We start from the raw sequence: 15,738 nt of genomic DNA on the forward strand, positions 1-15,738 counted from the left end.
AAAAGATTCCTGCAAACGAACAACCATTTCTACCAACTAACAACCATTTAATTCCTTCCAACGAAGGACCAATCCAGCCAACCGACAACCATTCCTGTCATCCAACAAGGTAATGTTTTTGAGGAAGGGGGCCACCAGCAGGCGACTCAGAGGCGCCACTTTAAGAACTCAACAGTAACGACACCAAAGACACTACTGCCGGTGTTGTCTTAACGCTTAGCCATGGGACCGGTCTTGTTGAGTGTGTGTGTGTGTGTGTGTGTGTGTGTGTGTGTGTGTGTGTGTGTGTGTGTGTGTGTGTGTGTGTGTGTGTGTGTGTGTGTGTGTGTGTGTGTGTGTGTGTGTGTGTGTGTGTGTACTCACCTAGTTGTGTTTGCGGGGGTTGAGCTTCGTCTCTTTGGTCCCGCCTCTCAACTGTCAATCAACTGATGTACAGATTCCTGAGCCTATTGGGCTCTATCATATCTACACTTGAAACTGTGTATGGAGTCAGCCTCCACCACATCACTTCCTAATGCATTCCATTTGTCAACCACTCTGACACTTAAAAAAGTTCTTTCTAATATCTCTGTGGCTCATTTGGGCACTCAGTTTCCACCTGTTTCCCCTAGTGCGTGTGCCCCTTGTGTTAAATAGCCTGTCTTTATCTATCCTATCAATTCCCTTCAGAATCTTGAATGTGGTGATCGTAGGCAGTGTAAAGCGCTCTAAATACCTCCTTACTTAGGTTTCTGAATGATGTTCTAACTTTTGCCAGTGTAGAGTACGCTGCTGTCGTTATCCTATTTATATGTGCCTCAGGAGATAGATTAGGTGTTACCTCCACGCCCAGGTCTCTTTCGCGCGTCGTCACAGGTAGGCAGTTTTCCTTCGTTGTGTACTGTCCCTTTGGTCTCCTATCTCCTAGTCCCATTTCCATAACTTTACATTTGCTCTTGTTGAACTCCAGTAGCCATTTCTCTGACCATCTCTGCAACCTGTTCAGGTCCTCTTGGAGGATCCTGCAATCCTCATCTGTCACAACTCTTCTCATCAACTTTACGTCATCTGCGAACATCGACATGTAGGACTCCACTCCTGTAAACATATCGTTAACATATACTAGAAATAGAATTGGTCCCAGCACCGATCCTTGTGGTACTTCACTCGTTACTGTTCGCCAGTCCGTCTTCTCGCCCCTTACCGTAACTCTTTGGCTCCTTCCTGTTAGGTAGTTCCTTATCCACGCTAGGACGTTTCCTCTCACCCCCGCCTGTCTCTCGAGTTTGGACAGCAGTTTCATGTCCGGTACTGTACCAAAGGCTTTTTGGCAGTCCATAAATATGCAGTCTGCCCAACCATCTCTGCTCCTCAAGCTTCCATCCATGTCCACTTGTTCTATTGGTATTTATTGTGATCATTTCTTCCACTCTGTCAACCAATTTTCTTTAACTATTTTGTCTTTATTGATATATTATGTAAACTCTGGCATTGAGTAAACTCTGTCATATATAGAAAACTCACATACTGAGTTAACTCTGTCATACAGGGCAAAAGACGGATTTGACAAAGCAACCTGTTATGTACATGCCAGGGAGCAGGACCTGAAATAACCTCCACATGAGTAGGGCCATAGGTAGCCTATAACTGGAGCAGCGCCTGATGTAGTCTACGTCAAGATGAAAGCCTAAAGTAGGTTAAACGTTGAGCAGAACCTAAAATAGCCTATACTACTGGGCAAGGTGTGAAGTAAACTATAAGAGGGGAAACCTGAAACAACTTATACACAAGCTGGTTATACACATTAAAAAAACACAGCATATTAAGGACTAATGGATTTTTTTTTACTTTTATATTTTAAATAAATTTTTCTGATCCGCAAAACTTTGTATTAGGCTACCGCATTTCCCATACATACATATGTATTGCCATATATTCTCAAGGTGTTGATCACAGATAAGCGTAAGCGAAGCTGTCATTACATTTAATGAAATTGAGGCCCTAACAACACCCTAACGTATGGGTGCCACTCTGTTACTTGGACTATTCAGCACGAAGGCTGCGGTGGGTGGGCACCTCGCGTCACTCAATTGGCACCATGATATATTAAACTGGGCAGTGTGATACTTCACCATCTTAACAGCTATGACAGCTGTGTGGGGGCAAGAAGGCTCAAAATGGCACCTTGGCACACCCGGCCAAGGGGAACGACTGAATTGCTTATAATGGATGTGCTTTTATGCATGTTACTCGATGTTGAACCATTGGCATGTTGGCACAGAGGTTTATTTATTGTCCATCAAATATTTCCATAGTGAGTTGTTAAAATCTGTCTTTAACTCTCTTAATGGCATTTGTTTATCGGGGTTCTCGTTCATCTTTAAATATTTATTTAAGCTTGTTATTTTCACTTTCACAGCCGTCCACATCAGATCTATAATTAGGATAATTCATATCAGGTTTACGTGCATGGTAAACTTTTGCTGTTGAAGTTACATCGTAGCTTTTATTCCAGTAAATAAAAGCTCGATGTAAATTATACAGCAAATATGAGTTTTAATATTTACTGAAATAAAGTTTTAGTGAATGTTAAAACACTGAGCTGTGTATGCCTAATTAGTTTCTGAATGTCAACCAAAGCTTATTACAGATATTAAGTGTTGAAAGGGTTTAGCATGCTATGTATGTAACCAGATGGGGTATCCGGCTGCTCCCGAGTCTCTTCCCTTCCTCTCTCTCTCTTCCCCAATCCCCCCTTTTGTATCTCTTCCCTCTATCCTCCTCTCTTCCCCTATCTACCCTCTTTAGCACCTTTCTTCCCCTCTCTCACCAAACATTCCCTACTACCTGTACTCTCTTTCCCCAACCACGTTCCCAATCTCCCCCCCTCTTCTCCCATCTCCTTCCCTCTCTTCTAATCTTCCCCTCTCCCATTTATCCCCTCTCACCCATCTCTTCCCCTCTCCACTTTTTTCCCTCTTCTTCCCCATTTCAACTTTTCTCTCCCTTACTCAACTAACTTCCCCTTCTCTCCACTCTCCTATCATTTCATTTTCCTCTCTACCTTCCCCCCCCCTTCTTTTCCAACATTCCCCCACACCCCATCTCCTTCCACTAATTTTCTCACCACACAGTTTCTCAATCTATCACCCTCTCCTCCCCTCTTCACCCACTCTCCTAATCTTCCCCTTATCGACTCCTCGCCTTTCCGCTCCATCCTCTCTCCTAATCTCTTTCTCTCCCTTTCCTTTCTTCTCTCTCAATCTCCCCTTCTCTCCACATCCTCTTCCCCCCTTTCATTCCCCCTTCTTTCACCTCTCCTCCTCTCACATCATATCCACCTTTCTCTTCATTCTCTTCCAACATGCCTCCCTCTCTGTCTCTTTCAGAAAAGTACATTTTTTTTATTATTAACACATTAGGTACATCTGCATTAGTGCAGCTGCCCTAGACTATATGAAGTGGAGTACAGTGTGTCAAAAAAACATAAAATAATTGCAAAGCTCCAGGTAGAATATCTCTGTGGAAAACACAACCTCAATTTCAGACTTGACTTCATGTAAATCACGGGAAGTGTGTCGCTTTAGATGCCGATGCAGTATTTTTAAAGTGTGGCACTTGGGCCCACACCGATTGGCCTATGTTACACACCCGTCATGTTTCATGTGTGTAGGTTGGTTGGGTGAGGCTAGCCTCAAGCGTCTGGCCTCCTATTTTGGACAGATAAACAAACATCGTATTTCATAGATATAAAGTAATTATTTTTTTATGGAGCTGGTGGTGTTCTGTCGAATAATAATAATACAAAATTAAAACGAATAGCTAACATTTCAATCTTAGAAATCTTGAGAGTCCAAAACCATTGTATGAGAGAGCACTAGAGGTCTCGTGGCATATAAACACTTTCATCTGAACAAAACTGTGCTCATTTTATCAGAGCTCTTAATACTGTAATTACAAAGACGTTCTTATATCTCTTAGAACACAACTCTAACTTTATTTTCGAAATGTTTCCTTCTCTACGTGCTATATAAAAATTATTACTATCAAGTCAGCAGTAGCAGGGACAATGGCAGCAGGTTGAAAACAAGGAAGAAAGCACTCAACAAATTATATGCCCATAAACTTTACAGGTTGATGACTATGATTTGCTAACTGATAAATACCTTCCTTGTGTTCGTAAGATTTATATAGTTAATACATCAAAAGCACCATATTCATAGTTGGCTTTAATAAGCATTGAAATGATTATGTCGTGTTTGTGATAATGTAAGGTTTCGTAGTATGTTTAACATCCACCTGTTGAACAGGTGGTGGGCCGGCGTTGGTGAGCTGCCAGCCCCAACACACAGCCAATATTATTCTTGAGGCGTCCATTAGCCACACTTCCATACAATAATACGAATATATTTGAAAAGAGAAGTGCAAAGTTCTTACAGATAATCTCTGCGACATTTTAATAAATCTATGAAGCTTTGGGGAACATTAAATATGTTTTACACGTCTTTACTTCGATGCTACATTAATTAAATGAATACTTAAGAGTGCTCTATTAGCGTTACGCTACATATGGGTTACATTGTGAGTTGTGATTTCCCAACCCGTCCACTCGAATAGGACATCGCATTTTGACGTATAACTCTATAAGGCCAAACACTGATGTACTAAAGGTTATTGCATCTTGAGGTTATATCTTGAGATAATTTCGGGGCTTTAGTGTCCCCGCGGCCCGGTCCTCGACCAGGCCTCCACCCCCAGGAAGCAGCCCAACTCCCAGGTATCTATTTTACTGCTAGGTAACAGGGGCATAGAGTGAAAGAAACTCTGCCCGTTGTTTCTCGCTGGCACCCGGGACCACAGGATCACAAGTCCAGTGTGCTGTCCACTTGGCCGACCGGCTCCTCCCAGAATTGAAGAGATTCTCCTTGCAGCTCCCAAAATTGACATGACGTCCCTTTTTTTATTTGTGGTTCCTCGGTTAGATTAGATTCGGGCAATTTAGTACACCAGTTTAGTGATGTCGTGAGCGCTCGAGAGGACGTATCTTTTTCAGCCTGCTATCGTAAAAAAAATCATTTTAACACACTTTATCTCGCCTAAATTATCATGCTTTATTTAATCTAACTTCATCCGGTATAATCTAATGAAATGCAATATATTCATATCAAATGTAAATGCATGAGCGAGTTTTCATTAATCTTCAACGATATACCAGGGATATAGCACACCAGTCAAGTGAATAACTGTAGGAATAATTTGACTTATACAACAGTCTTGACACAATTATAAACTTTCAACTGAGCAATGAACATAACAACACCGGAGAACAAACAACAAACAGACTAGGCTATACATGTGTAATCCCTCCAAGATATGGCAGCCATACACATTTAGTGTGGCAGTTGGGGTGAGGTATTGTGTTACGTGAGGCTGTGGGCGGTGCGCCTTCCTTCCTTCCTGGTCGAGTTAAAGGCGCACCTTCATGCCGGCCGGGTCCTGTTTGTACATCTTCCGTCGGCTGCTGCCGCTACTGCTCTATGCTGCCGCCGCTGCCACTGCTCTATACTGCCGCTGCTGTCGCTGCCACTGCTCTATACTGCCGCTGCCACTGCTCTATACTGCTGCTGCTGCTCTATACTGCTGCCGCTGCTCAATACTGCTACCGTTGCTCAATACTGCTACCGTTGCTCAATACTGCTACCGTTGCTCTATAACTGCTACCGCTGCTCTATACTGCTGCCGCTGTTGTCTGATACCACTGACCAGAGGGGGATGTGAAAGGGGAATGGATGGAGGGGTGGGGAGGTTATCTTGAGATGATTTCGGGGCTTTAGTGTCCCTGCGGCCCGGTCCTCGACCAGGCCTCCACCCCCAGGAAGCAGCCCGTGACAGCTGACTAACACCTAGGTACCTATTTTACTGCTAGGTAACAGGGGCATAGGGTGAAAGAAACTCTGCCCATTGTTTCTCGCCGGCGCCTGGGATCGAACCCAGGACCACAGGATCACAAGTCCCGCGTGCTGTCCGCTCGGCTCCCTTGTGGAGGGAGTGGATACTTTGTTTGGGGGGAAGAGGGTGGAATAAAGGGGTTAGGGCCTGAAAGAGTAAGTGCTAAAGGAGGGACTGATCATAGATGCTGTAGGGGAAGAGAAAGGGAAAAATTGGGGGGGAAAAGGTTTATACACTGGGTACGATCACCAAAAATCTTTGACGTTAAAACAGTCTTCCATGATTCCTCCATGTTTGGGAAGCCTTCCAAGATCAATCGATGCCGTTATGGGAGACTTGCAAGACGGTGTCTCGGGTTCAGGAAGACTTCCAGGGTCCCCTTCTGTGTTTTAAACCGTTTTCAATGTTCCTGGCGTTCAATAAGGCCTTGCGGGGCCTTATGGAAAGTCTGGGGAGTCTTTTGATATCTTTTGGTATAAACTATAAAGTAGAACCCTAAGGAGCAAAAAAGGGTGAAGTGGATGGTTGATATTTTCGTTTAACTTCCCTGATTTTGGATTGCTAGGCCGTTAGGAGTTGAAATTAAGTGTTTGGCTTTTGACTAAGTTATTAGGGATAATAGCGCCAGCTTCCTTTCCTCACCATTCATTTATTGGCCAAACCCAACAGCAATTAATCAGGCTGACCAAACATGTTCAATCGCTATGTTGCTTGATTTATCGTCTCTCTCTCGTTTGTCAATTGGTGAATGACTTAGGCAATTTTAGTTAAATTAATTGATTACGAACCTCATAACTCATTATGTGCCTCTAACTTTTTCCACATAATGAATTAAGAAATATAATTCCATAACACGTCTAATTAAGTAAGGTACAGCATTGTTAAGCTAGTTACATAGTTTATGATATATTAAATACTTTATTATGGATCCATATCCATGTGAGTGGGTGGAAGTAAGGTGTCAGTCATATAATGGGCTCAAGTACTGGACTGCAGTAATCATTAAGCTCAGCAGTTTACATTTGCGGCGAGCCAGTTTTACATACAGTTTTAATTTGATTATCATACACCCACACCCGTCCAGTGGGCAGCGGTGGAAAGGTTACAATCAGCAAGCCACTTTGGTTGTTTGGCTTCCATTTAAGGCTTGTCTGCGGTTCGTACTGTGATCACATTGTCTCTTTACTGCTCTAAGGGGCTTGGCCAGTCGGAGGTTAGAGAGACCTCTAAATTGGTGCTTAAGGGTACCAAAATTGGAGAAAACTAAAAATACTTTTCTGCTCCTATTCGTCATTGACGCCTGCATATTGAATTGACTCATGCACAACATGAACCATGATACTGGATTTGTCAGCCCGTCCTCCAAACAGACTCAAAAGTGATTCCATGCTCCCGCCAAACCCCCCCCCTGTTTATGAATAAAAAATAGTTTACACACGACTCGACCCGTCCTCGACTCATGTCCATTACATTCAGCGGTCAACCCCACAGACGCATTCATAAATTTTAACATGCTGTTCATTCAAAACGGGAATTTTCGCAAGTATAAATTAATATTATAATATATTAGCATATTGTGTATATATAGGCATAGGTTAGGTTAGGTGTTTAGGTTCTGTTGGTGAATATTTGTATTTGTAGTACTGGGTGAAGCATTTACAGCGTTGTGTTTCGAACAAAATTCGTCAGTGAAGCACTTGTTCCGGATATGTTCGAACGTCAGCAGTTGTGAGTCGTGTGTAAACCGCTTTTCATTCATAAACAGGGGGTTTGGCGGGTGCATGGAATCACTTTTAGATCTTTGTTTGGAGGACGGGCTGCACGACTCACAACTAATTTCGTTCGAACACTTCCGGAACAAGTGCTTCACTGACGAATTTTGTTCGAGCCACAATGCTATAAATGTTTCATCCACGTACTACAAATACAAATAATCGCCAACCCGCCAACAGAACCTAATCTATGCCTATATATGCACACTTTGCTATTGTAATATTAATTTATATTTGAGAAAATTCCCGTTTTGAAAGACTAGCATGTACAAATTTATGAATGTGTCTGTGGGGTCGACCGCTGGATATAATGGAGTCGACGGGTTGGGATGTGCTCATAGAGGTGCTCGATAAGTGAAAAGGATGAGGAGATTATCCAGTGAGTTAAAATGGTTCCTTAAATGCCGATGATGTTCTAATTTAACTTTGAGGAAGGACGAGTTCTCTTATAAAATAATGGGTAGCCTAAGCAAGCTAGGCATTTTCTATATGTGAGAGCGAGGGGTTTCCATGGAAGTTACAGGATTCCCTATAATGGGGTTTTGTATTACGAATAGAGGGATTTCCATAATGGGTGCTGAGGGTTTCCAGAATAGGGTCTAACCAATGGGAAGGGATCGGGATATAGAATTAGGTAATGAACTTTGTGGTTCAGTTACTGATCCTTTTGTGTGTTTTTGTAATCTTTACCATTACGTCTCACAACCAAGATAAGTATATAGGGATACATAATAAATGAACTATCTCAACTTAAGGTATATGTATAGCTGTAATATTAAATATACTATTCAGACTATGATGAATGAAGTCTAATAACGAAATTTAATTCTTTCAATTATCTGATTTAGTCTCAAGTTTGACCGTTCATTAACCTAACCATATGCTGAAATGGTTTTAATAATATGTAATTTATGCATGAAATTACTGAAACATGTATGTAACCTTAATGGTTAAGGATATACTACCTTTAAAATATTCAATACACTAAATGTTATTAATGGCGTGGTATTAAGGATCCATTCATACTCGAACAAAGACACTTGGCTGTTATATTCACTACTGTCTGGAATCAGCCATAAAATACTTTCACCTCTTCCTCAGGAACTGTGTTCGTGTTAATGGAATTTATTTAGATTTTCAATTGTTTACGTCTCGTCTAATCGGCATTTCATTTTTTATATGTGCAGAATCTTTAGAATTCATTGAAAGCGCTTATTAATATTACAAGGAATGAATACTAAGCCTATTTAAATACAGATTATTGGGATTTCTTGTGACGACCTTAGACAGCAGGTGAAAGTTATATAAGCTCAACAAATAGCTAGACTGGAACTTATTTCGTGTGGCAGAAAGCATTAGGAATAAGTTAAAGATATTGGGAAAATACAAAGCACCTAAAATGAAAATAGTCTGATGCTCTTTTGTTGGCCTCGGTTGCAATGTCGCTCGTTTTCTTTCGTCTATATATTGAGAGGGAGACCGATGTGAATTTCGCCCGAGGTTGGGAGTTGTTCAGGAAAAGATGGCGTCAACAGACAAGCTCTCGCGTCGCTACGAGTCTAGGGATAATTTTCATGGTTCAGACGGTGGCAAATATGGCAAAGAATCAAAATATGACGATCCTCCTCATTCACGATTGTTTATTGTGTGTGGAAAGTCCATCACTGAAGAGGATTTCCGTGAAAGTTTCTCTAAGCACGGCACCATCGAGGAAATATGGGTAGTGAAGGACAGAAACACCGATGAACCCAAAGGTAAGTCACTGGAATAACCGCCAAAGGTTAATTTAGCGTGGGTTGTGGTTATTTATTAAGGTGTAGTAAGGGAGAGGAGTGAATATGAGGAAGGGGGGAGGTGGCTGAGTGGCGTCTTGTCACAACCCACGCTTGGGGTCCCCAGGATCGATCCCCCCACCGCCTCTTGTTCCGGCCCCACGGCCACGCTACCCTCCCTTACACACACCCCCTCTAAAGTATTAATCTAACCCCTTAGTATCGATTAATAACGTTTATCAGGCTCCGTTGGGAACGATCATAACTTCGTCTTCAATATTTCTTGATGCTGTCTTGAGACATGTCTGAAGACGGATTGTGACGGAACTCAAGTAGTTAGCCCTGGGCCGTTGCAGTCGCTTGATCCCTGAGTGTTGAGACATTGCAGTAGTGTCTTGACGACACTTAAGTCAAGTGTCTCTTGACGCTAAGACACAATGTCTTAAGTGTCTCTTATGACACTTACGACATTGGGTAGAGGTCAGTTGGTACAGGAGACGGCAACCTTACACATTTGTACCATTTCGGACATGAAAGTTGTGCATTTTCGTATACTCAATATTAAAGCCACAATAGAGTATAATGCTGTTAACAGCAACAAAATTTCTACTTGTCAGGCATATAGTTATTCAGTTAAGTTGTGATAGGCATAATATGGGCTTCATAAAAACAATGTGTACTCTAGCGCAAGAAACACACACATGAATGTTTACAAAAATGATTGAACTTGTAAAGTACTAGACTGGCAAGTTTTTGGGTAAATTCACATTATCTATTTAGTATATAAGTTACACCTATATATATATAATTTATGTATAAGGTGAATGCCAAATGTGTAATATTTAAACAAAATTGTCATAAGCGACACATTTGTCCCCACATGTCATGTGTGTGTTTTAGTACAGTATTTTTTGGGCTCTTGTTCTTGTGTGCTAGATAGTGTTCACAACTGTTCACCATTATTCATTTACTGCAAGTTTGACAATGGCATCCTTTGTATTATACCCAATATGCTGGGATCTACCTCAGTTTGATCCTGACCCATTTATTAACTATGCATATAAAAACATCTACATGGCTTCAGCAACAAGGACATTATAATTAATTTGATTGCAAGATATTTAGAGCCGGTAATGAAAAGGGAGGAAATCTTGAGATAATTAAGCTGTCTTTGGCAGTGTTTTCAATCATTTTGACTGCTATAAGAAGTCAACAATTCAACTTGTAAGATGCCAAATTTGACAAAGATGAGGATTCTAGCTGACTTATATGCTGTAACCCCTCAAATAGAATAGGGTAATAGTATTTTGCTATCTAGACCAAAGATTTTTAATAATATATTTACTATATATGCAATTCAAGGTCTTATTGTCATCTTATTCCATTACACAACTGGTTGGGCTTTGGGTGTGTGGCTGGTTGGGCTGCAGGGGAAGGGGGGGTGTGGCTTGTCAGGTTCCCAGGGGAGGGGGGGGAGACTGGTTGGGCTCCCAGAGGGGGTGTGGGTGGTCGGGCTCCTGGAGAGGAGTGTGGGTGGTCGGGCTCCTGGAGTGAGTGGCTGGTTGGGCTCGGGGTGGGGGGGGGTTGCTGGTTGGTCTCTGGGTATTTGTTTGCTAGGGGCTCGGGGGTTCATAGGGTTTGTTTACTAGGGCTCTGGGGGGGGTTGTTTGCTAGGGCTATGAGGGGTTTGTTTGCTAGGGCTCTGGGGGGGTTGCTAGGGCTCATGGGGAGGGGGGGGTTGTTTTTGGGAAAACTCACATTATACACCCAGGGGGTTTGTTTGCTAGGGTTCTAAGGGTTTGTTAGGACCCTGGGCATTTGTTTGTTTGCTAGGGCTAGGTGGGCAGATGAGGGTATTGGGAGAACGTGTTTGTTTGGTAGGCCTGTGGGTCCACAACTTGTTTGGGCTCTGGGTATGCAACTGGTCAGGCTTACCTTTGGCCATGTCTGGTTGGCTTACCATTGGCCATGTTGTCTGGTTGGCTTACCATTGGCCATGTTGTCTGGTTGGCTTACCATTGGCCATGTTGTCTGGTTGGCTTACCATTGGCCATGTTGTCTGGCTTACCTTTGGTCATGTCTGATTGTGGTGCTCCGACGACAGCGCCATCTACGGAGTGGATACGTCAGGCGTTTGTGCCTGAGCCCGTAAGTGAGGTGTTTTAGTGTGTCCCAGTTATTGATGACGTGTCTGCTTACAGAGTCGACCTGGGACTGCTGTGATGGAAGTTGGGTCAGTCTACCCAAGGCAGCCGTCCCCATACCTTGTGCTTTGCTGTAGCAGCTGTGAGTCGCCTCCCGGAAGAACACTGTGGTGTTACCCTGCCAGTGGAGTGGCAGTAGAAGGATTGTCTTACCCGGGACCGACTGCTGGAGACGATTATCCACTGGGGTATTGAGGACAGGAGAGTGATATGTGGTATCATACGAGGCTCCTGACACGAGTGATACTAGGGTAGCGCCCTAGTCAGGAGCCTCGTGTGATACCACATATCACTCTCCTGTCCTCAATACCCCAGTGGATACTCGTCTCCAGCAGTCGGTCCCGGGTAAGACAATCCTTCTACTGCCACTCCACTGGCAGGGTAACACCACAGTGTTCTTCCGGGAGGCGACTCACAGCTGCTACAGCAAAGCACAAGGTATGGGGACGGCTGCCTTGGGTAGACTGACCCAACTTCCATCACAGCAGTCCCAGGTCGACTCTGTAAGCAGACACGTCATCAATAACTGGGACACACTAAAACACCTCACTTACGGGCTCATGCACAAACGCCTGACGTATCCACTCCATAGATGGCGCTGTCGTCGGAGCACCACCTCACCAGAGGTCAGGAGCGGCTGTGTTGTGAGCTGCACAGGACTGGAAACTGGCCCTTGTGGCCAGTACACGTCGTCCTCACCAGGTGTCGTCGTCCGTTTGGAGGGGGTTTCGGGAGCTGACCCACAGATGGCGCGGTCGTCACTGCTCCGTGCTCGGACGCTGGATCCGGGTTCGTAACAGCTTACCTTTGGCCATGTTATCTGATTGGCTTACCTTTGGCCATGTTGTCTGATTGGCTTACCTTTGGACATGTTGTCTGATTGGCTTACCTTTGGACATGTTGTCTGGTTGGCTTACCTTTGGACATGTTGTCTGGTTGGCTTACCTTTGGACATGTTGGTTTTTTTGCCATGTCCCACTGGAACACGTCTTGATTCTGGACTGCCCTGGGTGAACTGATTCCTGACGACTCGGATACCACCCACGTCACTTCTGCATACTAAAATGTGATTAGTAAGACAAACTATACAGAGTTCAAACACAGTAACAGCCTTCCACCAGGGAACAGAAAATGGGGTTTGGTGTGCTCCACAGATGGCATCAATATCGTCACAGTGACTAATAACATACAAATTTATGTTAAATTAGGGTAACAAAAAGGAGGCCTGGTCAAGGACGGGGCCGCGGGGATGCTAAGCCCTGAAATCATCTCAAGAAATAGTTTGAAAGAAATATGACTTGGAAAATAATTCAGAAATGAACCATTTTGCCTCTTTCCTCCATTTCTCCCTCGGTCGGAAACCCCTGGGGACAGATTCACGAAACGGTTATGCAAGTACTTATGAATGTTTACATCTGTCTCAATCTTTGACTTCTTTAGTTACATTTATTAAACAGTTTACAAGCATAAAAACGTCCCAATCAACTGTTGTTATTGTTATTAACAGCCTCCTGGTGCTTTGGAGCTCATTAACTGTTTAATAATTGTAAACAAAGCTGCCAAAGATTGAGAAACGGTGTACAGGTTCGTAAGTGCTTGCGTAACTGCTTTGTGAATCTGGCCCCTGGTCTAGATAAAAAGAAAAAAAGTCAGCTTGGGTAAAAGGCTTTTTGACATCCTGATCCATGGGCTGGATTAGGGTGGTGGGAAGCGCAGAGACTTTGCCCAAAATGCTGTGTATTAGAGGCAGAGTATATACTAGTTCTATCTAGAAATCCATTCTGCTTATGACTCATTTTGTTTGTACGTATGTACTTTTTCCTAAATAAACTATTATTATTGTTGTTACTACTACTACTAAACATACCATAGTTTTGATGTCTAAAATGAATGCACCATATTCTGGTGCATTATCAATAAGAGGAGTCTTAAAATCACAATCCCTCTAAACAATGACCAGCACCACAGCCTATCTGTTGTCTACCTGCTGTTGGTTCCAGGAATCACTGTCCTTGTGGCCTGGTCTCTGACTAGGCCTGCTAGCTGATCAAGTAACCTGCTTGATAAAGTAACCTGACCACAGCCACCCTACCCTCCATCACTACCAATACAGTTAAAAAAGCCTTGTTGTACCCAGTGCATTTTTAATTGTATTGATGGTGGTGGAGGGTAGGGTAGCTGTAGTCAGGTTACTTGATCATGGAGGTTTATTGGCCACCATCTTGGCCAATAAGGAATTTCCCAAAAACTGTGGACAGTGTTGACTAAAAAAAGGCCCTATGTTGCTCATGACACTTTTTACTCATTTAGTTGGGGGCATTGACTTTCCCATTCTTGAGAAATGTGGTGACTCGTTACAAAACTTTGAGTAAAGTTGGCACGGGCTACACAAGGCTTTTTTCTCACTTTAGTATGGTAATTTAACAAATACAGTATGCATGTTTTTTTAACATATAGTATTAAGTATATATTTATATTTTTTTCTGCAGGTGTTACATACATAAAATTCTCCAAAACCTCTGAAGCGGCACTTGCTATGGAAGAGATGAATGGCCGTTGTATTGGAGGTCATCCAAGACCCCTCAAGGTTCTCATTGCACATAGGTAATAAATATTCTTGGTTTGTGTAATTTTTTACATTTACAACTTTTATTATGCATGGGTAGGAATTATTTAAGGATTTTTTAGTATACTGGATCTTTCCTGCATTTTCTTATGTTACCATAAAAAGAATATTTATCAGTGAGTTAGACATAAATGTAAGACTAGTTGTCATTAAATACTGTACAGTTCATCAGATTGTTCGGAAATTGGTAAGAATTACTTTGGGGGGGTCATGTTCCTTGTTCTATATAAACTTGGTGTTTTCACCTGCTATCTGTTTTATCATCTACTGGAAAACTACTTTCTTAACAGCTTTGTTAACTTTTTTGGAGATGTTGACAAGTTCTTGAAGGGGTGGGGGAGGAAATAGTTGTAATATAATGAAAACTTCATCTTGCCTGTGGTCAGTTTATAGTTTTTCTATTATGTTGGCCCCATGGCTGGTTTATCTTCTACAGGACCTTCTTGATGTTTCTTAAAGATCTCTACATTTGTTTTGGATGCATTTCTTATTAGCTGTTACACTAGAAGGTTTTCTGTAGTTGTTTGGCATCCCTAATTTTTTATTTGGGTTTATCATACAACTTCTGCAAATAGGGTAAAGTCACCATTCTCTGGACACAGCACTGAGTTATTGACATTGTTGGTGGACTGAAAATTAAATTTATTACAAAGCCTATATTAATGAAAAGTAGATATGTATGAGCTATTAAAATAATGCTGGAATTTTCTGTGTATGCAGTACCCCATGGAAATATTAAAAAAGGAGGCATCTGGAATTTTGTTGTGCATCCAAGACTGCAGACATTCTAGTGCTCCAAATAGCAAGAAATATCATCCCATGTATAACAAAAATTGTCCAAAATAACCACATCTTGTGGTCTATATTACACCTCTTTTTGCCATTCCATTAGACAACACTTAGAATTGACATAGAGTACTTGCTTCTCAGGTGTCCAGAAGTCAGCATTTGTGGTGTCGCAGACAAGTGCTAGGTATCCTAACACACAGTGGTTCATCTGACATTACAGGCCATCATAGCAAGGTCTTGGTTTCATATTATTTGTGATTTTTGCTTCTTCCCACGAATTAGAAGACTAGAAACCCATTGACCCTGTTTGATGACTTACTCCTTTGATCATCAAACCAGTGCATGGTTTGATGAACCATGCACTGAATCATGCACAAAATTAGTTATAATATTTATTCTAACAGATTTCTATTAGATAACTTAATTTCAATATTTTTTAGTATACTGTATTCGAAGTCTTAGTTTTTGTGATTTTGTTCTATGCACTGGTTCTGGTACTGTAGGTTTTATTTTATTTTTTCTACTGATGTCCAGAGATAGGCGGCTTTACCCTATGTTTGATTCCAGTAAGTTATATTATTTTTGTGTTCTGATTAGAGACCAATTAGAAAACTGAGACCTCTTAAGATATTGCAATGTACACCAGG

At 42.2% G+C, this 15,738-nt stretch overlaps 1 protein-coding gene across 6 annotated transcripts in view; it reads left to right on the top strand.

The window, feature by feature from the left end:
* The first annotated feature begins 9,174 nt into the window (after positions 1 to 9,174).
* LOC123763936 (RNA-binding protein 45) overlaps positions 9,175 to 15,738 on the top strand; it is a 37,605-nt gene continuing 31,041 nt past the window's right edge. For 2 of the 6 annotated variants that reach the window (XM_045751255.2, XM_069329991.1), the window contains exons 1-2: positions 9,178 to 9,454; positions 14,166 to 14,280. In XM_045751255.2, coding sequence (XP_045607211.1) covers positions 9,223 to 9,454; positions 14,166 to 14,280 — 347 coding nt within the window. In that variant the 5' untranslated portion in view covers positions 9,178 to 9,222. Of the gene's footprint in view, positions 9,455 to 14,165; positions 14,281 to 15,738 lie in introns of all 6 variants that reach the window. The other 4 variants (XM_045751257.2, XM_045751254.2, XM_069329990.1 and 1 more) reach the window with 4 other exon arrangements.

The sequence above is a fragment of the Procambarus clarkii genome, chromosome 23 (assembly GCF_040958095.1).
Source record: "Procambarus clarkii isolate CNS0578487 chromosome 23, FALCON_Pclarkii_2.0, whole genome shotgun sequence".
Taxonomy (NCBI): Eukaryota; Metazoa; Arthropoda; class Malacostraca; order Decapoda; family Cambaridae; genus Procambarus; species Procambarus clarkii.